Source organism: Peromyscus californicus, unplaced genomic scaffold (assembly GCF_007827085.1).
Source record: "Peromyscus californicus insignis strain IS unplaced genomic scaffold, ASM782708v3 Scaffold_20__1_contigs__length_68692818, whole genome shotgun sequence".
Lineage (NCBI taxonomy): Eukaryota > Metazoa > Chordata > Mammalia > Rodentia > Cricetidae > Peromyscus > Peromyscus californicus.
The window spans coordinates 38,465,351-38,491,435 of record NW_026294503.1 but is presented as its reverse complement, the minus strand read 5'-3'; the positions used below and the strand labels follow the sequence as shown (position 1 = coordinate 38,491,435).

The following is a 26,085-nucleotide window of genomic DNA, read 5'->3' as shown; positions in this document are numbered from 1 at the left end:
GTACCTGGGAGGCGGTTGAGACGAGGCTGGTTTCTTGTAGGTGTTGAAGAATGCCTTCCATGGAGGAAAGCGGCTGTCTCCTTGGCCATTTGTCAGCCCTGTGGCCATAGCCATGCCGCTTTCCATGCATGTGTCTGGTACCTGTTCTTGGATTGGTGTCCAGTAATGACTGTGTGCGTTGTGTCTTCCTCTGCAGCGCTGAAGGAAGCCATACCTCTGGGCAGAGCAACGGGCGAGATCACCAAGCGCTGGCCAAAGCGGTCCAGGTCCACCAGGACACACTGCGTACCATGTACTTTGCTTGACATGTTGTAGTGTTTAGCGATTGTGTACCAAGTTGGATTCACACGAGACCAGCTACACTCAGACCAACAGATGCCCAGCCCCTTCGTGACAGCCAGCATCGAACATGAGACGTCTTTGGTTTTATTAGATCCTCCATTTTCCAGAATGCCTTCCGTCCCAGATTTCAAACTTGGATTTTGAGCTGCAGGCCTGTATTGAGACCCCATTGTAGGAAACATGGTTGCCAAAACCCATAAGCTGCTCACTGAAAGAGTCCCATGTTTCCTAAAAACAAAGTAGCAACAACAAAATGTCCTAAAACCAGTCTGTGAATTCTCAGGGCTTTAAAACATTAATTTATTCGGTCATTCGATTACTCGTTTTAAACACCTGATTCTCAATGAAATCGATGGGCTCCACCGAGCTGTGAAGGCTCTGAGCGTGACAGCCACGCCATCACCATTGGGGTTTTAAAGCCTGGCCCTAAGAAGTTGTCGCTAATGTTCAGTTCTAAGGGACGCCATGTGCCCTGCAGCCCCAGGGCAGATGGCTGCTAGGTATCCATGGTGTCTCTTGCCTGCCACTGCCTGCCCTCGAGGCCTGAACGAAGGCGTAGTGGCAGCGGACGGTCACGTGTGTCTACAGCAGTGACAGGTCCGAGAGATTGGCAGACAAGTGCCATTTTGATAAAAATTTATTTAAAAAGAGAAAAAAAGACAATATACTGACAGTCTAATCATAAGATTTGTCCTGTGGGACTGTGACATTTATTTTCCAAAGTTTCTAAAGAATACGGGTCTGTGGTGATAAATACAGTACAATCTTTTTTCACTGTTATGTCTTTAATGTAAGAGAAGAATATATATATCTGGTTTGCAGTATTAATGTGCTAGGTAGATGCTGTTTTCCTTTTGTTGACTATGGGGTGCTTCTTGGGACCTGGTTCACATATCAGGAGCTGTTCGGAGCCTGGAGACAGGCCACCTCTTGTGGCTTTTAGTGCTTAAGTAGAGGAATATGCAACTGGCTTCACGTGACAGCGATGCACCCTTCCTTCTCCCCCTCCCCCGTCCCCAGTGTGGACTGTGTAGCCTGTACCTCTGGGAAGGACAGCGTGCTTGCCAGTAATTTGCCGTCCTCCCTGCCTCCTCCATGTGTGTCGCTCAGCCGATGAAGCACAAATGGAATTTATTTATTCTTCCATTGCTGGGAACGAGTTCACGGACGAGCGTACCTCTCTCGGTGTACAGTTCTGGAAGGTGGGTTTTGTAGGCTCTATGCACTGAAATGGAGAGAGAGAGAGCTGCCGGCGGCAGCGGCTCTGCTGGCATGGGACTGGCAGGTAGGAACGCAGCATACCTGAGAAGCCGATGGTGGACAAGGCCAACAGGGAAGGCACAGACTACTCTGGGTGGCCTTTGCTTCTGGGCCTCAACCTGGCCTTGCCACCCTAGAGACCATTGAACTGAGAGGGGCACTCCAAGCGGCTCTGTCGGTGGCAGCAGCCGCTTCAGTGTGTGTGTCCCGTGGGACTTTTTGTGCTTATCCTGAAGCTGAGCGAGAATCAGGTCCGTGTTCCACATCCAAGTTCCCGGAAGGAGCTGAGGCTCCTCTCTTCTGTGCTGCTTTGTGCTCTGTGGGTTTTCTCTGCCCCTGCTGACGGTCGTTACCCTCCCCCCACCCCAGCTCTGCGTGATTTACCTCTGACCCTGCGGTGGAGCAAGGGTGCCCACCCCTGCCCTCCACTGTGGCTGGCACCTCATGCTTGAGGGCACAGTGCCACCTCTGCCCCATCACCCACCTGCTCTGGAGCTGGTGGGCAGGGCAGACGCAGCGACCTGGGAATTCATACCCTCAGCGGGGTGTGTATCTGTGTGTGCATGTGGGTGTCTTACTAATGACATTAGTCTCTTCTTGCTGTGTCTTTAAAAATCTTTTAAAGTGACAAACTCCAGTCTAAGAAGCACTGGGGCTGCCTGCTATCCCATTGGCAAGTGGCACTTTCTCAAACTGTGTCCAAAAGGATATAAAAACACTCTTAGCCCACCAAGCATGGTCAGGCTGAAGAACTTGTTCAACTGGTAAACTTTTAGACTCTGAAATTAGATTGTTTTTGGCCATTCTTAACACTGTATGTCTCAAAGGTGTATCTTTCGCCCCTTGCCATGGGATTTCAGTCATGCAAATGAGTGTGTTAGAATGCAGATTCTCAGGCCTGCTGCTAGCCTCTTGGATCTGGCACAGCCAGCTGGGCATCTGTATTTTAGGCCACCCCCTCCCCCACCCTCACCCCTGTGGCTGTGGAGGCTTTCTGAGGCAGTCCCCCATGACTCCAAGGGAGCAGGAAGGAACCCTGTCAGAGCTCACACCTAGGAGCACTTGTGAGCTGGGGGAAAAAAAAAAAAAAAAAAAAAACCTGAGCTGGGAGTTTTGTTTTGTTTTGATCATCTTGAAGAATAAGTTTTCTGTTTGATGGGCTAAAGTACTTTCTTTGGCTGATGATTATTTGTGACACTTTTAATACGGAAACCATCCCCAGACCAAATGTCCCCGACTGAGTTTAGATGCACATCGCCCACACATCCGATGGTGCAGTTTATAAATGGCTGGAGTTCCAATTTCTCAGGTAAATAATTGTTTCCCCAGATTTTTGCCCTCCCCTTGTTATTAGCATAAGTTCTGAGACAGTGTGAGACCTCAGAGTCTTCTGTGGGAGCCAGCTCTCAGGCTGCACCTGTAACTGGCACCAGGGGCCATTAGCTCCTGAAGTATCTCCTGAGGAGGGGATACCTGGCCAAGGTTGAGGACTGCCCGCTTACTTGCTAGCTGTGTTTCCAACCCCACTGTTAAGTAAGGTGTGCCTTGCTTTAAGCAAACTGAATGTGATTATGTTGTTATGCTCTGTATCCATTTGCAAGGGAAACTAGGATGTGCCTGTCTCTTTAAGAGAGGCTACCCAATCAGACTCCCATGCTGGGACTCTTCCTAGTGTGTTGTAAGATATTCACTTTTCAAAACCCAGTCATGACTTCTATCCCTTTACCACTGTGTACACCATGCAGCAGCTTCTCCCCGTGCTGATGAAGCAATTTAAAACTCTAGGGAGACCCCAAGGCCCCGTTCTGCAGATGAGCCCTTAGTAAAACTAGCAAAACTCCCATCTTGTCACCACTGTGTTGCAAGCCCAGATCCTCCTAGTTTCCATCAACCCTGAAGCTGAGCACACCTGTACTTCTAGAAAGGGGCTGCCTGGGGAAGTCCTCACATGCACACTTGATACTACTTGGTCCACTCTGCTTTCTCCAGATTTGGCCTCTTCGCCACTCCTCACACCCACCCGCTTCCTGGCCTCGAGGCCACAGGGCACTGCCAGTGAGGAGGCCGCTGGCTCCATGCTGTCCGCAGCTAGCCCAACAACTGTTTTCCCGATGTTTACCTGTTACTGAGCACTCGACAGAAAGACAGCCCCTGCAGTGGGGCTGGGCAGGGTTTTTTCATTGTTGTTATATGTTATTTTATTGTTTTTAAATGCAGATGTTCCTATTTATTTTTTCTCTCTCCTGCTCCAGTTTGATTCACCTGAATTGGCTATCCCAATGCATGTGGTACCTGATGGATATGGTAGAGATTATTTCCCCCAACTTTTATAAATGACCCGACGTTTACCTTCAGGCTTGTGGATGCTTTATTTTTGGAAGCCACAGATGTAGTTTTTCTGGATGAATTGTTTTTCTTATAGATGCAGCAGTATGCTTTTGCATTGATCTGCAGGGTGATTTGAATTTTATTTTTACAAGCAGTTTTTCAATCAAATTCTATATTTGATACAGTGTGTTAAGGGTAGACCAGCCCCGAGTCATGCAGCTGGGACCCCTGAGTGTCCAGGAGGCCTTAGGGCTGGGTGGCCTCTCTTGGTAGTCCCTGTGGTGGTAACACTGGCCGGTCACAGGAACCTTCAGGGTCCTTCAGCATGGCCCTGACCTCTTGGATTGTTACAAGGATTTTTCATGGGCATTTTGCTACGCAGGCAGTGGACAATCCCGGTGGCCCCGGACAAGCCATAAGCAACCTTTCTGTGACCTTTCCCTGACTCATTTTTCACCCCCATGAAGAAAGGAATGTCCCCCGAGTAGAAGTTACACTCCCTTGGTGTTCATATGCCTCATTTGTGAATGCAAACATTTTTGTTTCTGTTTTGAGCCCTTCCCCAAAGTGACCATGCTGGCTGGCTCGCGGTAGGCAGCGCAGTGTACCTCTGTCACGGGTGCCCTGTTGCAGGCATGCTGACTCCTTGGAAGTTGCACTGATCTTGCGACAGTTTCCTTTATCGCATCCAGCTCCATATCTGCTGTACTCCTTTGAAGAAACTGTAAACAGATTCAGTGGCAGGAGTGATGTGGATGTGGGACGTTGCCTCGCTTCTGCGATCCCAGCACACATTTCAGTATTATATGCTAGCATGTGCGGACTGGACTCTGTTCTCTCGAGCATTGCGGACTAGCCTTGTCCTGCTTTCAGACAAGAAGTTCCCTACCTCCGGACAGGACGGTAGTGCTCTTTGAGACCTGAAGGCTTGAATGTAAATGGATTAGTTAGGGGTCTTTGTGGCACTTTTGGTCTGTTTTCTTGTGGTCTGCCAGGCCTCCAAAAGCATGTCATTCTAGTTCCACGTGACCTTTGTCAGCTCGGACAGCATCTGAATGGCCCAGCCAGTGTTAACAGGCCATTGCTGCATTTCTTTGACCAGCCCTCAACTTAAAGCTGTGAGGTCACGGCTGTGTCCAGCTGTCATTTATGGTGCCATCCATGGATGGCAGGGATACCTGAAACCCAGTGCAGCCCCTCACGCCTTGTGACCCTGCTGGGGTTCTAAGTACAAGCTCTGTTCAGCCCCACATGAACTGTCTGTGGTCAGGGTACCCAGTGTCTGAAACAAAAGGAGCTTTTACACTCAAACCGCCGTGTGTGTGTGTGTGTGTGTGTGTGTGTGTGTGTGTGTGTGTGTGTGTGTGTGATGTCAGTGCCATTGCAGAGCCCTCACTTTGTGTCTTTTGGATTTGTTCTGCCATTTTATTGTCTCAAGTTGAATGTATCGGCTTAGCCAAATCACTACAGAAGGTGGTTTCTAAAAACCTTTTAGACAGATGCATAAAAGCTACCTCTGACTTCTCATTGGTTTGTGTTTGCAATGAAGCATCGCTATCCACACTGAATATAGCCAAAATGTCGCCTGAATAAACTGAGTTGTGAACTCCTCTGTTCAGTTCTGGCTTGAAAACGTGTGTGCCATACTGTGATCTGGGGCGGCCCCCTCTGCTATCGCTGACCAGGGACTCCTCAGCACCGCCCAGCTACGAGAGTCTAGCACCTGAGAGGCTGGCAGAAGGGCTTCTCTGCATGGGGAACATGCATCCTCCAGGCTGGTGGGAGGAGTGACTCTGTTCAGGGCCACGTGCGGCTGAACCTGGAGACAGCCCGTTCCTACCTGTTTGGGCTTTCCTATTAAATGTAAGAAGGCATCTTTTCCCCTGCTTGCTTACGAGTGGGTTGGAAGTGGCTTGCTTCCCTGCTCTCTCCTTCCTTTTTATACACTATAAACTCATAAAGGTGCTTCAACACCGACTCTCGTGCAGATAATGTATTTACAGCAGTTGCATGGATCCAGACAGTGCAGGCAGAGCTGACCTTTGATCTTGGGACCCTGTGTGAAAGTGAAGGACTGAGAGCACTGTCCTCTGACCCCGGGCTCTAGTGTTGGCAGTGCAGATCTGACTTCCAGAGTTGTCATGGACACCCACCACCTCTAACCAGACCTCCTGTGTGTGCTTGTCCACTTTGCTGTCCAGAAGGTCATCCTCATACATCATGGTTCTCCTTACATCCCCTTAGCCTCTCTCAAAGTCTCCTTGGGCTAATTTTGGAAAGTCAGCATAAGAGTCCCCCACTAGTTGGCTTAGGAAATCTTGAGGACAGTTGGACAGGGTCGTGAAGGCAGGTGCTTGGGTGTTAAGGGGGATGGGAGAGCTCTGCCAGATGTTGTCTTTGTGACCCTCCCCTCTAGTTCTAGGGCATTGTTGGCTGGGGGCGGGGGTGTCACCTTAACATGCTTTTGACCTGGGCAGCTCACTACACTTAGAAGCCCTCACCCATTTCTATGTGGAGAAACAGAGGCATGGCATGTGTGTATCTGTGGCACCCCAGGTTATATAGGTCCTCTAACTCGGCTGAGGGTTTGGTGAGAATCCAGAGAGGCACAGGGCTCGAGACATGTTCTGTCTAGGGTGATGCCCACCCTCAGAAGGTACCAGCACAGAGGCAGCCTTCCCTCTCGTGACTCTTGTGAGGGATACCAAACAACCCAAGGCCTGGCCACTGCAGTCTTCAGCTAACACTTTTTTTTCTTTAAACTGGTTGCTGTGAGAACTCTGGCTCTGTGAAACCTTTCTGTGCTCTGGCGGGTCTAGTTCCTCCGTTCCTGAGGGCTGAAAAGGCTGAAGGAGCTGTTTAGAGCTGCCTTTATTTGAGTTCATTTAAAGCTAAGGCACTGGACAGTACCTTCTGTCCTGTGGGTGTCACTAGGAAGTAGGTGTGGGGACCCTCCTCATTGGGTTCTTTCTGCCTCTTCAAGCTCCTTAACATCAGTGGGTCACAAGAGCACCTCCACCAGCCATCAGCAGAGTGAGGTGCATATGTGGGATATCTACATGTTGTAATGGCCACTCAAGGTAGGGACAGAGCAGGCCCTCCATCCTACACAGCAGGTGGCCCCAGCCCTGCCTCCAGGCTCTGGCTGCCCTGGCTGGACACCTAGTCCCACACCTTGCCCCCTTAAAGTTTTAAGTTTGTTCCTCTCTGTCCTTTTAGAACCCTGCTGGGGCTGGTCTTTAGTTGACCTGCCTAGAAAGCTCACCAGCCCTCGGCTCCTTCTTGTAAACTGTGATACCACCCTGCAGCCATAGAGACACCCTCAGTCAGTCCCATCCTGGATTCTTCGTGTCCTAACATGCAGGCTCGCCTCTGCTGGGGTTTGAGGAGACAGATGCAAGACCATTACTTGGTCGGGTGTTGACGACAACCACTGGCAAAGGCCGGTGTTGTGTTCTCTGCCCCTCAGCAAAGGTCTTGTGTTCTCTGTCCCCCAGCAAGACTGCCTGTTCTAGTGGAAGTAGGTTTAGAGGGAATTGGAATCATGTCTTTGTGAATCTTGTGTGACGTCCTCAGGCGTAAGGTGCTATTTGGTCCTAATGTTTTGGAATGCTTTTTCCTTGTTGTTACTCTGTTCTGTGACTCTGGGGGAGACTGCTCATTTAGACGTGCTATCACTTAAACCGAAAACACAGGACTCCAGCTTTGACATGCCTATGATGTAATTCTTATCTCTGACCTCAAGCCAGGGATGAAGCAGTTTCCTAGCCTAGTCTAATTAAAACCACCCTCCCTGTCAAGGGGTGTCTTTGTTGGTTTTAATAGGGGAAGTGATCTGTTTTATTTATTTCTTTAATTGCATAGAAAAAGGCTTTGCCTGTGCAGCGCTCGCTGTGGAGGAATAATGCATTAACAATTTTGGTTCCTCTTCAAAACCAAATAGACCGATGTGATTAAACTCCGAAAGGGTACAATTCAGCATTAAATTGAAATTTGAGTCCTGTGTTTGAGAAGGAATTTCAGTGTAGTTGTTTAAGTTATGAATTCATGTTTTATAACTGTAGGGACAAATGCTCTTTTATTTAACAAAATAAAAAAATGTTGTAAGAGAATAATTGTAAGTTTCTGTGCAGCAGAGTGGCTACTGCCTCATAAATACAGGAAAGAATGTAGCCCTGGACCCAGACTCTTACCTCTCATACACTTCAGATTACCTGCCTAATAAGTATTGAGGGGTTTCAGCCCTTTTCTCAATTTTTCTAGTTTTCTTTTTAGTTTGTAAAATAATTGAAAAAGCACCAAAAATGAATTCAGAAGTTTCCTAGTGGCTCCTTGCCCAGTCTTAATTGTCCCCCACACTCAAGGGTTTTTAGAAGACATTTTGAATCAAGATGTATTTCATCCATTTTACGCTTGCTACTCTCTGAGGAGTGGAGTGGCTGAAAGGGCCTGTTTCAGGTGGTACTCTGTATGTCATGGACATGTTTGTACCTGTACAGTGGATCTGTGTGACAACGTCTTGTGCTTGCAGTTTAGAAACCACGCAGTGCTGTTTTGTAAATTGACAGTTTCTGTGTAAACTATTATTTATAACCCTTGGCCCCTCTGTATAATTTTTCATTTGCTACATGGATTGTATAATTAATTATAAAATTATAGTACCTGCTAAACCCAATTCTGAGGCTTCATGTCATTGTCTTCGGTTTGATGCCAGTCTGTGGATTGTGAGGATGCCCAGGCCTTGCCTGATACCAGTAGTGATGTCACTTTAAATTAAGCCTTAATCAGATAGTGAATTTGTGCATTTCAGAGTATGCAAAAAAATAAAAATAATAAATAAAATAGGCAGCGTGAGTTTTAACTGTCCAAATCAAGATGCTCAATCGTAACTCAGCACATGTTCCCTCTGGAGTTAAAAAGGGCCGTTGCCAGGGTTACACTTCTCCTCCTCACTTGTGCTCTCCTGCGTGGCTTGATGAAAACAGATCATGTGCATTTCTGTGGCAGTCTATCTAGAGACCTTTGCAGGGACATCTTCAAACGTCTGATTTCTCTCCTCCGGTCGGAGATGAGCCTTGGCTGCTGGGGACATGATCGAGGTGTTGGTTTCACCAACCTGCTCATAGGCTAAGCTCTCCGCAGGTACTGCCACCTGTCATTGCTTCTGCATAGAATACAACAGGTTTTTATTTCTGTAAAGGCATCTTCGGTCTTGAGATAAGATAGAGGGGACCCAGCTTTCTTTACAATGTGGATCTACCTCAGTTAAACAGTTGGGTGCTATTTACTAAGTCTGTCAAATTAAATTGGAGAAAGTAACCAAACGGGTGGGACGTAACTAACTCCACATGAAACTTGAAATCATCATTTCCGTTTATTTAATGGTATTTTTCTTTATTTATTTTGTGCCTTTTCTGTTAACCCTAATGCATTTTTGAAATTCAGAATAGTCATTTTCTCTTGCAAGTGGGGGAGCCCGACTGACCATGCAAATATCCCATCCAACTGCTATCATTATTGGGATCCCAGCCCCCACTTGGGAAAATGTGTTCAAAAGCAAATTTTACACATAACATACTCTTCTATGCATGTGTTCATAGCTATCACTTCATTTCTGTGCCATTGAAGAGGCACCCCCCCCCAAAAAAAAGATACCCCAAGTACGTGTGTCTGCTTTTTTAGCCGTTCGTATCCCTCTCCCTCCGGCATGTTTTGTATAAGACTTTCTTTCATACACAGCAAATAGACAGTTGTCGATTCCATCTCCTGGTTTGCATGGTGAAAAGTGCTGAACACCATGGGCAGAAAAGAGGGCAAGCTCGCGGCCGTCTGGAGGTAGGGAAGATGTACATTCTGCTAAACACCATGGGCGGAGGAGGGGGCAAGCTCACGGCTGTCTGGAGGCCAGGCTGGAGGTGGGGAAGATGTACATTCTGCGGCAGCCTGTGGTTTCTGAAGTCAGGTACACTTTTTGATGGGTAAGAAAATAAGGTCGGAGATCGATGACTTTCCACACTTTTATATTTGGCTATTTACAATTGTAGACTTTTCCTACCGTGGCAATCTTTTTTAACAATTCTTTGGAGGTAACGCAATATTTTGGAGTCTTAATGAATTTGATTTTATACCAATAAGAAATAAAAGTTAGGGAGCTTTCCTGTAGTGCATAGTCTTACTCTTTTAAAGAGATGTCTGGATTTTAGAAGAGAACCAACTGTACTTGGTGGCAAGACTCCAAAAGGTGATTTGGGAGCCCCTCCCCCTTTGCAGGATCTCAAAAAAGGAAAGAAAAAGATGATTCTAGTTAGACGTGTGTGGGGTTTCTTTTGTTTTTAAGCTTCCATCAGGTTGATACTTAAGCTGTGTTTTATAGAATTAATCCCCCTTTAGTATGCTGCGTATGGATTATGAAGCTCAGAGCTGTTGCACTTTCTCTGTAATCAATGCCCTACAATTGGCTTGCCGGAAGCATTTATTTTAACCTTTATGAGTACTTTGGGCAGGTGATGAAATTTACATAGGTACCTCAGTCCAAGACCTGCGTGTGCTGCATTTTGGTTTGTTCTTTTGTTTTGGTTTTCGGTTTTTTGGGGTTTTTGGGTTTTTTTTTTTTAGCTTTTCTATGTAGCATTATATTTTACTTTATTTTGTTAAGATATTATATTTTTTTGGACCCCAGTAGACTGTTGAAAGGAAACCTAAACCGTTAGTATCCTTCTTTTTTCTCCTTGCAGTATGTGGTTCTAAAGGTCACCCCACAGTAGGAATCTTTCCCAAGCACACCAGAGGAAAAGGGTACTACGCTTCTCAGCAGGCCGTGCCGCTCAGATCCTTTGTGTTCATGCTGCTTCCTTGATTTCCTTCTCCACGTCACCCCAGGGTGGGGACCTCCAGTGCAAAGCTGTGGCATCTTAACTCTTACACACAGACCTCATGTCCACTGAGTCAGTAGCATGACCGTAAAGGCGCGGCCGGCGTGCAGCCGCTGGGCAGCCTGGCCTTGGAGCGGCAGCCTTCCTGTCTTTCCTTCTCAGCTCTCACCCACAGTGACCTGGTCGGGTGGTCTGCATGGACAAGACAGCTGGTGAAGAAAGCTGAACGCTGAGACACCGCGCATCTCTTGTCGTGTTTAAGCTTAGCTGGGTCCTTTTGATTTGTTTTCACGGCTTACTAGGTTAAATAGTTTGCACTATTTTTGCAATAAATTCATGGGAAACCTAACAGCTACTTATGGTGTTCTTACTGTGTGTATAAACTAATACTAAAAGTTTGGTATAGTGTTTTTTCACCTCCTTGTGTAGCCCCCTAACATGCACAGAATGCTGTAAATCTGATAAAATATGATGTGAATGATATTTTATAAAGTTATTTTGTATGGTGTCAATTCTGTTTTGCCGCATAGTATGTCAGCAAAAAAATAAAATAAAATTCCTCATATTTACAGCTGCCTACTCCAAAGGTGTCTCTGGTTACTGTCTCCCTTCAGATCACTGTCAAATGCACCGGCTGAGTCCAGTGTCCCTGGTAGAGTGCACCTTTCCAAGGGGTCTGGGTCCTGTTCTGCACAGTCCAGGGGCTGTGCCCAAAGGATGGACTGGCTCAGCGAAGCTCCACACCACCCAAGGATCTGTCTGGGGTGGAGTACCACAGCCAGGAGAACAGTGTTGTATGTGAGAGAGCTGGTGTCCCCACACCAGCAGCACATAGAGAAATGTGAGAAGCCATTCAGTTGAGCCCATCATGAGTGAAGCCCTGAGCTCCAGACTGTGTGAGGACTGAGTCCTGATATTTTTTTGCCTGCTTGAAGCTAGCTCTGTTGCCCTGAATGGTGTAAACATGGTGGTATTCTCAAGTCCCGTGGAGGCCTCTTTTGACCCATGTGTCTCTGTGAGAAGTACAGGTGGTGCTGAGAGAAGGGGCTTGTCTGAGAATGCTCAGGCAACTCAAAGTCCCTAGAGTGAACTGAACCTTTGTCATGGCGGAGAAAGTTCTGGCACCCCTAGGACTGCAGCAACAGGCAATGGCTCCTAGTGCTCTGCTTTGTTCGTCCAGTCTCGTTTTCAACAGACAGTGGGCAGCTCAGTGGTTGCCAGGGTAACATGGAGATGGAGATGCTGGCAAGAGAATTTTCAGAGGGTGCTAGAACTGCTCTTAATAGTGGGCACATGATTGCATGTGACAATCTGTACACCAAAAAATGGATTTTGAAGTGGCCTATTTTAAATCAATTTTAAAAACATGTGGCAGGCAAAGTAGGCCGAGAGGATCTTACTGTCTTTTTTCCCAGCACTCAGAGGCAGAGGTGGGGAGACCTCTGAATTCAGGGCTAGCTCAGCTGGTCTACACAAGAGTTTTAGGCCAGCTAGGGCTACATAGTGAGACCTGGGAGGGGGAAGAGGAAGGTAACAGTGGCCATCAGCATGTAGGGGACAGATTAACTACAGGAGGCATGGGTGGGTGGGGTGGTTTTTTGTGTAGTGATGTGTAACAACAAATTAATAGTGAGCAGGATTGGTGTGCCCTTATAATCCCTGCTATTTGGGAGGCTGAGGCAGGATTACAAGTACCAGGCCAGCCTTGGCTATACATACAGCAAGACTATCAAACAAAAATAAAACTTTTTGTCAAACTTTATAGACCACAAGATGGTTTTATTGGATATAAATGATAACAGAAGAATGAGAACTATGCCCAGTGTCCAGCTTGCTTAAACCGCACAGTGTTTCAACTCATATGACTGATGAGCTGGGGCTCTCCTCTGGGAATGGGGCAGCTACTTACATGTTTCTGCTGTTTGTATTGGTGCAAGAGCATGCACCCTGGCTCACATCTCCAGACAGAAATGCTACCTCTGAAATTTCACAAATTATTAGTAAATTATTGGAAAGAGCGTAGAACCTAAACCCACTTCAATAAATCATATTACTGTGAAATACATACAGACATTTAATGGAAAAGGAAAAGCAAATTCTGTACAATAAAAATGCATAGTCCATTTGTTAAAAAAATACCAAAATTCAAAGGCAGCACATGAACATGAGCTACACATGCAGCTATTTGTGAAAACAAGAAGTTCCTGTGACCAGACTGCTGACATGGAGCTTTCCAGGTCTTCCTGCAAGTTCAACACGAAGCTCAGAGGTATGTGCTGCTGCTGGACCCAAAGCCACAGCAGTGCCGCCTGCCCAGAGCTCTCCCGGCCTGGGTGGGAGGGAGGCTGCCCAGTCCTATCCACTGCAGGAGGGGTGCAATGAGCTGCGAGGCGGAGCCACTGGCGCTGCAGCACTGACTGCTGGGAGGCTGTCGTGGAGCCCGCTCACCGGCTCACCGAAGGCACTGACGCTTAAGCCAGCACGTCGCCGACGTCGCTTCCCTCATCGTCATTCTCTTCCTCCTCTTCCTCCCTCTTCTCTTTGAGCATCTTCAGGTACTTACTAGCTAAAATCTTCTTTGGTAATATATCTTTAAAAAAACAGGAAACTTTCATGTCAATCATTGCTTATGGTGAACTGTGAATATAACAGTGCAAGTTTCAAAATGTACTAGTTCCAGCCTGAACCCTAGAATAGCTACTGAAGGACATGAAGGCCAGGTACACTTCTGGGGGAAGACTACAGAAACTGGGATTGTTTCCTGGTGCATGCTTACAGACCTGTTCACATCCCACAGCTAGTGAATATTATGATTTTGTGAACAACCCAAGCTAGCTGAGGAAATTGGGCTGGCCCCCTGGGCTGGACGGAAGCTCTTTCTAGCCAGGGCTTGATCCATGGCTGCATGTACCAGTTGCTCTGTTGGGGTGTGGGGCGGGCAGGACAAGTAGACAGCTCTGAGTGTGTGCCTGGCCAGCCAAGCGTCTTGTATATATTGTCAACTTCTACAATTCTTGGTGGCTCAAATAGAGAAGGCTAGAAAAGCCTCCCTGTGCTGGGGTAGGGTAAACCGAGGCATCACGCAGAACAATAAAGGGACAGAAAGCTCACTACAAGTTTTTCTTAACCAGAGTGTCCCAAAGATTCAGTACCTGCCAGGAACTGAAGGGTCTCCGAGTCCTCGGCAGTGCTGGCTAAGTCACTGTAGGTCAGTGCTTTCTTGGCCTTACCACTGCCGTGTCTGTAGGAACAGGTGGCCAGATACTGAACAAAAAGTTCCTAAACCAACAACAACACAATCAAATGAAAGGTCAACTTTGAAAACTCACCACAGACTTTATAAGCTTAGAATTCCATTAATACTTCTGATTATCTTGGTTCCTCAAATTTAATGACAGGAAATCAGTTCACAGGAGAGAGAAACATGAGGTTAGAAAGGAAGCAACCTGTGTAGAGCAGGAGGCAGCAGGTGTTTTCTAGCTGAGCTTAGGTGTGTAACATGGAAAGTATTTACAAGTGATTGTAAATAATGACTCTGGTTTCAGGGGAGTGCTGTGGTGCAGCACTCTAGAGGTGGAGGCACCCAGGAAATCAAGGGAAGCTATCTGAGCTACATGAGCTGCTATCTGAAAACAGTGATAGGGTGAGGTGGACTGTCAACAGCTCTACAATAAATGGAGCAAAAACCCATTCAAAAGTTCTATCTGGCCTGCCAAGGACTTAATTTAGCTTACAGTTTATTGAGACTAGGTCGCACTCTGTAATTCAGACTAGCCTTGGATTCCTGGAGATGCTCCTGCCTGTGTCTCCCAAGTGCCTGGATTACAGATGTGAGCTGCCACCTATCCATATCTTGGAAGCACATTTTCAGTCTACTTGAATCCCTTGTGGAAGGTTGTTCACTCACGACTATAGTAAAAACCAACAACCTCAAGCTGAAAAGTGACATCTCACTTTGCCAAAGTATCTTCTGGGGGTGGGGGTGGGGGACTGACAAGATCCTAAGGCTCAGAAATAAGGTAAACTGAGCCTTTCCCAAGGTCCAGTATTAGTTAAGCCAGTAAGTGATGAGAGAAGCGTTTGCATCATTTAGATCCTTAGTGCTAGAATGAATCTGAACAGAAAGCTTGAGTCCCAGGACCACACAGAAACACGTAGTTCACAATGATTTTGAGATGATTTAGAAATCTAAGATGTGTGCAGACTGCTTGAAATAGTATACCACTGTTTAAAAGGGGCTTGTTGCCCTAGACTCCGGTATTTGGTGGTCCTGGACCAGTCCAAGCACACTGGGAACCACTGTATTTTGTCAGGCTCTACTTAATGTTGGCTCTTTTGCAAAGACACAAGATTTGCATCTTCCTTGGCCTTAGTTCAAAATATTGTAAAAAATACTACGCACTGAAGCAGCAGCTGGAAAATGATCTACCAGTAGTTATCAAGACCTGGTCTCCTAACAGGAATGTTCCTGGACCACCGTTATCAAAACCAAACTTTAAACCAGGAGCGGTGGTTAAGAATTTTTAATTCCAGCACTCAGAGGGGTGAGATGGGAACGGCTGTAGAATCAAATGTGGCCAAAACCAATTGAGCAGGGAGGGGCTTGGTGGTGCCCGCCTTTAATCCCAGCACCTGGGGGGGCTGAGGCAAGTGGATCTCTTTCTCGAGTTTGAGGTAATCCTGGTCTACAGAGTTCCGGGATAGGGAAACACATTGAGATCTCCCTCAAAATATAAAACAGAATAAACCTACAAAGCGATACAAAGCGATCCGTGTTGGGAGGGGGCTGTGCGGTTATAACTCGTTTCTGGAGTCTTAAACTTGTGACCAACTGTTGTCTACAAAGATCCTGACAACCTGCCGAGGCCTGAGGGCCGGAGATCCCTCGATACCCCGGCAGGATACCCTGGAAGCTTCGAGAACACCCCCCCCCCCGCCCCCCGCGCCGCCGCATCACTCCGCGGGAGGTCGGCGACAGAAACTAAGTCGGAACACGCGCCCAGCAGAAACCCACGCCAACTCGCGCAGCCGCACACTGGACGCCGAGCGCGCGAGGCACGGCGGGAATGACGCGGTGGGCGGGGCGCGAGGGACGCTGGGAACCAAGCGAGCACTCGAAGCGGAAGCAGCCCGAAAGGACAAGCGGCGTGGGCGTGACTGAGACCACAATGGAGGGGTGGGAAGCGGGGGGGGGGGGGGGGTGTACGGAGCGCGCAGGCGCAGGAAAAGGAGGCTGAGGCGCGCGGCCCCCGCAGGGCAGCCGAAAGGCCGGGCGTGTGCGGAGCCCGAGGGGCGGTTAGTGCCCGCGCCCGCCCCTCACGCCGCCCCGCCGGCCGCTCACCGTGGCCTTGGCCGTGAGCACCAGCGCCTCCTGGTTGATGCTGGACACCTCAGGAGAGCTCTTCATGATGACTCGGATGCGGGACAGCGGCAGCGACACGAGCCGCTGGTCCCCGCACTTGTCTTTACCCACGGCCGCGTCCGCCATCTTCTGCGTCCGGGCGGCCCGTGATGCCCCGCGCGTCCGCGCCTGCGCAGACGCCGTGTCGCGCGGTGGCCCGAAAGCTTGGGTGACGGCGCCCAGGAAAATCCCCCTCGGAACCGCCGCCGGCGAGGCAGCCGACCGGAAGACGCGCCTGCGGGCCTCCTAGTGTGTTCGGGAATCCCCCGAGCTGCACCGGCTGGGGACTTTTCAAAAGCTGAAGAAAGAGAAATGTGTTAGGAGGCCTCGTTGGAGAGGTAGCCAGCAAGCATGTGCCACACTCTTGATAGTCAGATGGACTGACGGTGGCCAGAGCAGAAAGGAGCAACGGTGTGGTCAGGGGAATAGGGAGAAGTGCCCTCTGCCTGTGCCCTGAGGCCCATGAGGGTTAGCCTGTTAAAGAGGTGAATGAGCTAGATAGATGGTCCTGGAACCTCCTGTAATCCCCACCCCAAAGCCAAGAGGATCACTAAGCGTTCGAGACCTTGTTGAAGAAGATGGCTCATGTCGTAAGGAATAGGAAGCAGATGAGGTAGAAGGAAGACTGTTTAGAAACATTCAAGCAAGTAGAAGAGCAGGATGTCGGGGATCGGGGTGGGTGGAACCATGAGTCCGTGGAATTCCGCCCTAATGAGTTGTGAAGTGGGAAATGGGAAAGTAAAGTTGCTGTGTCCCGAAGAAGACAAAACTAAATTGGCACTAAATTTAATTGGAGGAACTAAACTGGAAGGGTTTTAGAGATTGGGCCATGTTAGGTTTCATTGTTGTCTTAATCATAGTGTACCCTGGCCCAAATAAGCACATAATAGAGCTGTCCCTCAGGATGTTTGTGTTAGAATTCCTAGCCACTCCCCCAGCTACATGACCACACGTGTGCTGTGCGATGCCTGCGTGCAGTGCATGCGTGACTATAAAAGCGAGTTCCACCTATTCTCCCTCCTCTCTCCTGCACACCGCTTCTGTTCCCTTCCCTTAATAAACTCTTACAGTGGATTTTGTTGTGCCTTGTGGCTTCTCTCTCATGGTAAACAGTGCTGCTTAATAAATAACACTTTGGGGTATTGGTTCTAAGATCCCCACATATACTGAAATTGCACATGCTTGAGTCTTAAAAAAGAAGGTAACAGTTGCACAGAGCCTGGGTACATTCTCCTCATATAACGCCTGTCCTCTCTTGATTCCCTTGGTGAGTGCTCTGTGAACGCCATGTGAGTAGCTGCTAGACAGGGAACAAGGAAAGGTTTCTATATGTCCAGTCAGCAAGTGTGATTTCCCCCACCCCACCCCACCCACCCCTCGAATACCTTGTATTTAAGTTTGGTTGAAGTCCACAGATGTAGAACTTATGTCCAGTGTTAGTGTCAAGCACAAGGATACAGTCAGTGAGCAAGTTAACCATGTTGCCTGCTCTCAACAAGATTACATTCAGACCCAGATATACTGGAAAAGATACCATTTCCAATGGGAAGTGTCATGCCTGTGTGGTAGGCTGCCTCTGAGAAGTAACATTTGTGCTCAGATCTGAAGAAAAGGGAAGCCATACAAGAAGGCTGAGACAAGATGAGTATTGTCTGTTACATACTTCCTCTCACCATATGAGGCAGACAAGCATAAGGAATAGTTTAGAAACCTGGATGTCACTTGGCTTGAGCTGTGTACACTCTGGTTTTTTTTTTTTTTTTTTTTTTTTTTTGAGACAGGGTTTCTCTGTGTAGCTTTGCGCCTCTCCTGGAACTCACTTGGTAGCCCAGGCTGGCCTCGAACTCACAGAGATCCGCCTGGCTCTGCCTCCCGAGTGCTGGGATTAAAGGCGTGCGCCACCACCGCCCGGTGAGCTGTGTACACTCTGAACAATGCAGCTAACTGCCTAGGACACTTACCATCCTCACCCCCATCATGCTACACACACACACACACACACACACACACACACACACACACACTCACTCACTCCACTGAACAATAGAATAAATTTTTCCTCCTCTTAATTGGCATCAAACTTACATTCTATTCGGTTGTATTCTACTAATGAAAGGAGAGGAAGGAGGCTAGCCTAAACTAGTTTGGAGTAATGCATAATAGGGCAAACCATCCTTAAAGTGAACTTTTAGGAAAACCCATTTACCATCTTATGCCTATGTGTAATTGGGTGTGCATGTAGTTAAAATCACACATTATGGGGACCTATATGGTAGAGAAGAGATTGTAGTAATATAGTCTGTCAAAATAGTGAACCATCAAGCTACACCCCTTAATAACTAACTCACCTTCCCTCAGACCTCAGAAGCAAGAGCAATAGCCTGCAGTCATGTGACTCACTTCTTTTGACAGCACATTTCTTTCTTTTTTTTTTTCGGTTTTTCAACACAGGGTTTCTCTGTGTAGCTTTGTGCCTTTCCTGCATCTCGCTCTGTAGACCAGGCTGGCCTCAAACTCACAAAGATTCAACTGGCTCTGCCTACTGAGTGCTGAGATTAAAGGCGTGCGCTGCTGCCACCAACACCTGGCTCATATTTCTAATCTATATTTTGCTTTGAATAGTTTCCCTGCTATTTTACAATCTGTACGACCCCCCACCCCTTTCTCTTCTCTCTTTCTTTCATTTTTCGAGACAGGGTTTCTCTGTGTAACAGCTCTGGCTGTCCTGGAACTCCCCTTGTAGACGGGCTGGCCTCAAACTCATAGAGATCCACTTGCCTCTGCCTCCCAAGTACTGGGATTAAAGATGTGTGCCACCACCACCCAGCACCTTTTAATTCTTTAGGAGGCCAAGAATCTCTAAATGCCTAGACCTGAATCTCCAGTCACAAACACTAGGACATGGCCAGACAAGGAACCACTCCACAGAAAACCCAAGAAATGCTATCAGATTGGCCCTTGAAGGTTTTTTAGTTTGTTTCTTTATCTGGTTATTTTTGTACAGCTTGTTTTGAGAATGTTTGGAAACAGGATGGGAGGAGATGAGATGAGGAAGATGTCTAGAGAGTCCAGAGAAATGAGAATTCCCAAATTGGAGGGATGAGAAGATTGAGTCGTGTAGCTTGAATTGTTAGAATGTCTTATTAATAAAAACAAACCTGGGAGCCAGATATTGGGGTAATCAGAGAAACAGAATAAGCCACAGCCAACCTCACCTTGCCAATTCCTCAGCTGATCTTGTTTCCTCAAACTGAAAGCTTCTGAGTCCTCACCTGAATGGATCTCAGCTGAACTGCTGCTCAAAAGCCTAAAAGATTAAAAAGCCTCTAATTTCTGGTCTTCACACCTTATATACCTTTCTGCTTCCTGCCATCACTTCCTGGGATTAAAGGTGTGTGTCTTTCCCAAGCAAAGACATGAGATCTCAAGTGCTGGGATTAAAGGTGTGTGCCACCACACCTGGCTCTGTCCTAGTGTGAGCCACCAGTGAAAGCACCACCAGAGCAAGCCTTGCCAGCATGCTTTAATATCATGTCTCTCATGAGAGACGCATCTCCAAGCCGCTGTCTGTGGGCTTGATCTCCAGCCCAAGAGCCCTCAGAGTGAGCACTGTCAGCAAACCAAGACCTAAACTGCATGGCAGTTTAAGCTTTGCTCATGCAGACAGAGAAGATTACAGATATGCAGTAAAGACAGATCTAGATGGAAAAATACCTCTAAACAGGTTACAGTGTGTTTAAAAATATACGCAGGATGGGGTTAGGGATTTAGCTCAGTGGTAGAGCACTTGCCTAGCAAGTGCAAGGCCCTGGTTCAGTCCTCAACTCTGAAAAAAAAATGTACGTAGGCTTGGGAGAGAAAAGAGAAATAGTATAGACAGTCATTAAAAATAGTTTAAAAATAATAAAGTGCTGTGGGATGGTCTGTATGTCAAATGTGTTGCTGATTGGTCAATGAATAAATCACTGATTGGCAGTGGCCAGGCAGGAAGTATAGGCGGGACTAACAGAGAGGAAAATTGAGAGAACAGGAAGCTGGGAAGGGAGACACTGCCAGCCGCCATCAGGACAAGGAAGATGTAAAGTACCGGTAAGCCACAAGCCACATGGCAAGGTATAGATTAATAGAAATGGATTAATTTAAGCTGTAAGAACAGTTAGCAAGAAGCCTGCCACGGCCATACAGTTTGAAACCAATATAAGTGTCTGTGTTTACTTGATCGGGTTTGAGCGGCTTGGGACTGGCGGGTGAGAGAGATTTGTCTTGACTGTGGGCCAGGCAGGAAAACTTCAGCTACAAATGGCGTCCAACGTGGTGGCAAGAGTTTCCACCTAAAAACTGAGAAAAAAGATTCTAAAACGGAGCTAAAAACAGTTCCTAGTTGTCTCTTTCAAGTTAGCGGCAGCCTGCCGGTTTGAGCTACTGGCAGGTTCCTAGCGTGCGTGCATGCTCGACCTGCAGTATGGCGGGAATGAGGCCTCTGCAAGTGGCACATTAAGCTGCTTGGTGGATTTAGTCTTTGCTAGTACAAAACAAAAAAAGAGGTTTCTGGGCTACATGCTGCTTGGATAAAAGCATAGACCCACGATGGCTCCCAGAGCTGGCGGTAAGCATACTGCCGCCATGTTGGGAAGCTGAGGTGGGCGGAGCCAGCAGCCACAGCTGCTACAGCTTAAAGCAACAGATTCACAATAAGACAGATTCAGATGTAATAGTTTAAAATGTGTGTAAAATATACGTAGGCTTGAAAGAGATTAAAAAGGTGATATATGAAGTTACAGAAACAAATACATAGTTTTAAAAAATAAAGTCTTTAAAGAGACAGTAAAATTAATATAAAAAATAAGCCACGTAGAGATGACTATTACACAGAGAGTCTGGATTGTGTTGTCTTTGGGATTCTTAACTACAGAGAGATATTTGATTGTAAAGGAAGCTGAGTTAAACCAGTACGTATATTTTAAAGATACTTTGACTTCAAAATTTGGATGTAAGGATATGTTGCTTTGGAAAAGAGTCTCTTTTGTTTCCACAGAAAGCAAGAGGCTATGGATTTGTTCCAGAGTAAGATACATCAGGTTTGACCAGCCAAGACCCCCTGAAAGGTCTCCGATGACACCATGGCCCAGATGATCCAACATCCAGAACCATTTCAAGACAACTGGCTCAGATGATACAGCCTCACGGACTACTCCATGATCCTAAAATATTCTTTGTGTCCCCATAAGATACAGCGCCCCCCTCCAGCAGGAAGTAGTAAGAGAAGCTACGCCCAAATTCCCAAATATACCAAGCTGACTTTGGAGATGTGTAAAGGTTAAAACCTTCCTTTTTAAGAAAAGAAAAGGGGAGGTGCTGTGGGATGGTCTGTATGTCAAATGTGTTGCTGATTGGTCAATGAATAAATCACTGATTGGCAGTGGCCAGGCAGGAAGTATAGGCGGGACTAACAGAGAGGAAAATTGAGAGAACAGGAAGCTGGGAAGGGAGACACTGCCAGCCGCCATCAGGACAAGGAAGATGTAAAGTACCGGTAAGCCACAAGCCACGTGGCAAGGTATAGATTAATAGAAATGGATTAATTTAAGCTGTAAGAACAGTTAGCAAGAAGCCTGCCACGGCCATACAGTTTGAAACCAATATAAGTGTCTGTGTTTACTTGATCGGGTTTGAGCGGCTTGGGACTGGCGGGTGAGAGAGATTTGTCTTGACTGTGGGCCAGGCAGGAAAACTCTAGCAACAATAAAGTCTTTAAAGAAAGAATAAAGTAATATAAAGGAAAAAGCCACACAAAGATGGAAAATAAACAGAGAATCTGGATCCTGTATGTTATTGTATTGTCTTGGAATTTTCTGGTTGCTGATGAAGGAATGACAGATTATGGAAACTGCTGGATTATACCAACCTATATATTTTAAAATGTCTTGACTTCAAAATGGAAGTCAAAAGATGTGTTACTTTGCGGAAGAGGCTATGCTTTTATTTCCATAGGAAGTGAGAGGCTGTGAATTCCTTCCAGGTTGATATGAATCAGATTTGGTCAGGGAAGACCCCCTGAAAATCCTGGCTTCATATATAAAGAAATAAACCTAGAAAAACTGCAAAACACATAACATATATTTTGCCTGCTCAAACATAAAATGAAAAATCACCTTGTCTTTAAAGAATTGGAAATGAGAATGAGTGCCACAGGTCAAGGCATCTTCTAACTTTTTAAAACTTGAATATTATCAGTTATCTGTTAGCTTTGGTAGCCTATTATTAAAGGGATTAAGTAGAAGTGTTAAAACTGTTAAAAATGGCATACTAATCCCTGTCCTCTAAGGACCTTGTGTGCTCTACTCATTCAAGAGGCCACAGGAACAGCCAAGTTTATGCATTTTCAGAGCAAGGGGACCAGACACCAATGAAAATGAATGGCCCAGGTGATCCAGCATCTCAAAATGCCTCTGTTACAGTCTCCTCAAAACTCTGCAGCCAGAACAGATTCAAGGCTACTGGTCCAACCTCACAAACTACTCCAGTCATGACTTAACAATTATCCTGATTTTCTTAAGGTTCCCACAGAGATACCAGTGCCCACAAACAACAGGAAGTAGTGTAGAGAATGACGCTCACATTCCCAAGAGATGGGGTATGGGTGGGTTTTGGCTATTCAATGGATTATGGATATTTGTCATTGTTTAGGGGGATTGTTTACAAGTTGTTATTGGTCATAGTAAAAAAAATAAACAAAGAAGTTAAATTCAAACATCTCTTTCTAAAGGAAAAAGGGGGGATATGATATAGAAATGATGAGATAAAAGGGAAGATTATTGAATCTACTTTAATTTAAAAAAACTATTAATCTCAAAATATTTTACATTGGTATAGATTTTGGTTTATTGATACAAATTTAAAGCTAATTTTGTTATACTGCATGTATGTTTCTACTCTTGTCTGGGGTATTGTGCTTATGCAACTCATTTTAAAATGTAATGTATAATTAAAAAATATAGGGTAATAGTCATCTATAATAATCAAACTTATAGTCATATTAGGTATGTTTTCAAGGCTAAACATATATTTATATAGACATATGATCTTCAAACACTTAAAAGACCTACAGAATATGGCACTTAAAATGTTTTAATAACAAAAAATTAAAAATATCTTAATAACATAAAACTTTTCTTGACTGCGAAACACTTCTGCTCCTGGCAACACCAATTTACTTCAAAGAAAATGATGGGCATCAAAGAAATTCCATATGGAGTTTGCTTTCTTTATGGCAAAAGCTAGCCAACTGGGCAAAGAAACTGCCTTTGCCTCAAGTGCTGACAGTATGCTGTCCAAACTGGACCAGCAGGACACAAAAGAGACTGCCAAGCTTTAAGGTAGGACAACCCTTCAAAATTCCCTGCTTTTCAAAAATGTCTGTCAGATATACTAGGCCTGTAGGCCAAAGATGGATGCCCCAATGTTCCAGAAAAACTTTGGGTGGCTGTCTAGGCAGCCAACTGTCCCTGTTGTTAGGTAACATTACACCCTTCTGGGGTCTTTGATGGAATTAAAAACTAAATAATCAGACCTAAAGTTTTCCTTAGTAATGATAAAAGATAAATTAGATATAAAACTTTAGACTCGTAAAGATAAGATAAATAATAGAATATTTTCTCTAATTTTCCAAATACAAATGGACTTGATATTGTAACTGTAATTCTTTTTTGTTGTTGTTGTTCTCTTCCTTTCTTGTGTGTGTGGTGTATGGTTGTGGTGTATCTACATGTCTGTGTCGACCATAGGTTGGCATCCGTTGTCCTTCCTCTGTCACTCTCCACTTCAGTCTTTGAAACTGGGTGTTTTAATGAACTTGGAGCTCATTGAGTCACCGAGGCTGTCTGGCAGAATTCCAGAAATTGGCCTGGGTATGCCTTTCCAGTGCTAGGATTACAGGTGTGCACTGTTACAATTGGCATTTGTGTTGATGCTGGGATCGAACTCAGTTCTTCATGCTAACATGGCAGGCACTTTACCCACTGAGTATCTCCCCTCCTTCACAGGTACTTCTTCTTGTGGGCTTCCACTCCTTTCCTATGTCATTCCTGCTCCCTGCTCCTAGGCTAGTGTCTTAGGGTTTCTATTGCTGTGAAGAGACACTATAACCATGGCAACTTTTGTAAAGAAAAACATTTAATTGGGGCTGGCTTATAGTTTCAGAAGTTTGTCCCTTATTATCATGGCGGGACATGGTGGCATGCAGGCAGACGTGGTGCTGGAGACAGAGCTGAGAATCCTACATTTTGACTTACAGGCAACAGGAAGTGGTCTGAAACACTGGGCATGGCTTGAGCATATAGAAGATCTCAAAGCCTGCCTCCACAGTAATGCACTTTTTCCAACAAGGCCATACCTACCCCAACAAGGCCACATCTCCTATAATGCCACTCCATATGAGCTTCTGGGGGCCAATTACATTCTAACTACCACAGTCCATGTGGCTCTGCACTGACTCTGCCTTCTGTTGTCATTGGGGAATTGCAGAGGTGGCGACTGCAGCTTTTCATGCATCGGCCAAGGTTGCAGAATTGAATGCTTATTTGCAAGGGCCTTGGAATGGATCTGCTTCCCTGACGAACTGAAACTGGGTGTCTAGAGTGCTGTTTAACCTAGGCGTCCCTCGCCAGATTTCGTGCTCCAGCTGTGCGGGTTGTGGCACAGAGGCAGCCACTGACGAAGACCCTTGTGTCTTTGCTTCCTCAAGCAGGAAGTATCCACTAAATAAGGTTGGCTTCTTGTTTATTAGGCTAGACACGAAACACTGAGGGTGAGCTTTCTCCTACTGACTAAACTCCTAGCCCCTCTGACAGCTCTGGGACCTTCCTTGACTGTGCCCATCTTGGTCTGTGTCTTGTTTGTTTTCAATGGAATTATTTGTCCTTTGTTGTTGGACAATTTCATTCTAGGTTTGGCCCCTTGTTGGCACGCTCCATCACTGTGCTGAAGAGGACTCCCATGGCCTTGAGAGCATGTGGTGGAGTTGAGTTTCCCACCTTATGGTGGTCAGGAAACAGATCGTGGTAATAGGAAGGGGCCAGGACCCAGTTACACCTTTCAAAGGCATGTTCTGGAGCCCAGCTCCCTCCACCATCCCCACCTTCTATGATTCCACTACCTCCTAATAGTCCATTCATCTTTTCCGTCTATCAGTGGATTAAACCATGGATCAGGACAGCTCTAATCTCTGGAAACCACCCTGACATACACACTCAGAGGTGAGCTTCCCTAACCTCTAACAACTAATCAAGTAGACAATCAAAATTAACCATCACGGGTCTGCAAGATGGCTTGGCAGGTAACGGTGATTGGCGACAAGCCTGAGGACCTAAGTTTGATTCCTGGACCCCACTTAGTGGAAGAAGAACTAAGCTCTGCAAGTTGTCCTTTGTCCTCCACATGACTGCCCTGGCACATGCACACCTACACACATATCAACAAAATAAATAAATGTAATAAAAGCTTAAAAGGTAGCAGTGCCTTTAACCCCAGTACTTGGGAGGCAGAGGCAGGCAGATCTCTGAATTGGAGTGAGTTCCAGGACAGCCAGAGCTACACAGAGAAACCCTGTCTCAAAAAACCAAAAACCATCCACCCAGCCAAACAACCAACCAAACAACCAACCAAACAAACAAAAATAACACCAAACAAAACAAACCCAAAATTGAGGGCTGGCAAAATGGCTCAGTGGGTAAAGGTGTTTCCATAAAGACTGATGATCTGAGTTGGTTCCCCAGGACCCACAAGGTTGAAAACACACACACACACACACTCACACACACACACACACACACACACACACACACACACACACAGCTTAACATAGTGGCACATGCCTTTTTTATC

At 46.3% G+C, this 26,085-nt stretch overlaps 2 protein-coding genes across 6 annotated transcripts in view; one reads left to right on the top strand and one right to left on the bottom strand.

Moving 5' to 3' along the window:
- Positions 1-11,381, top strand: part of Ago2 (argonaute RISC catalytic component 2) — a 91,503-nt gene extending 80,122 nt beyond the window's left edge. Inside the window, exons 19-21 of one of the 5 annotated variants that reach the window (XR_008220531.1) lie at positions 197-9,072; positions 9,670-9,765; positions 10,665-11,381. Coding sequence is in view for 1 of the 5 variants with exons in the window: in XM_052747957.1 (XP_052603917.1) it covers positions 197-305 (109 nt within the window). In the remaining 4 variants the exon portion in view is untranslated. Of the gene's footprint in view, positions 1-196 lie in introns of all 5 variants that reach the window. The other 4 variants (XR_008220532.1, XR_008220530.1, XR_008220529.1 and 1 more) reach the window with 4 other exon arrangements.
- A 1,477-nt stretch (positions 11,382-12,858) lies between these two features.
- Positions 12,859-17,261, bottom strand: Chrac1 (chromatin accessibility complex subunit 1). The gene is made up of 3 exons (XM_052747430.1): positions 16,144-17,261; positions 13,955-14,081; positions 12,859-13,392 (listed from the first exon to the last, which is right to left on the bottom strand). Exons 1-3 carry the CDS (start codon positions 16,288-16,290, stop codon positions 13,274-13,276), a joined length of 393 nt encoding a protein of 130 aa, XP_052603390.1. The 5' UTR covers positions 16,291-17,261; the 3' UTR covers positions 12,859-13,273.
- Between the last annotated feature and the right edge of the window lie 8,824 nt (positions 17,262-26,085).

What these genes read in the sequence shown, in the direction of transcription:
- Chrac1 (XM_052747430.1), bottom strand. Translation starts at nt 16,290, where the DNA reads ATGGCGGACGCGGCCGTGGGTAAAGACAAGTGCGGGGACCAGCGGCTC. An exon ending in TGCTCACGGCCAAGGCCACG is followed by an intron (nt 14,082 to 16,143) that starts GTGAGCGGCCGG and finishes TTGTTGGTTTAG; the next exon opens with GAACTTTTTGTTCAGTATCT. An exon ending in GACCCTTCAGTTCCTGGCAG is followed by an intron (nt 13,393 to 13,954) that starts GTACTGAATCTT and finishes GTTTTTTTAAAG; the next exon opens with ATATATTACCAAAGAAGATT.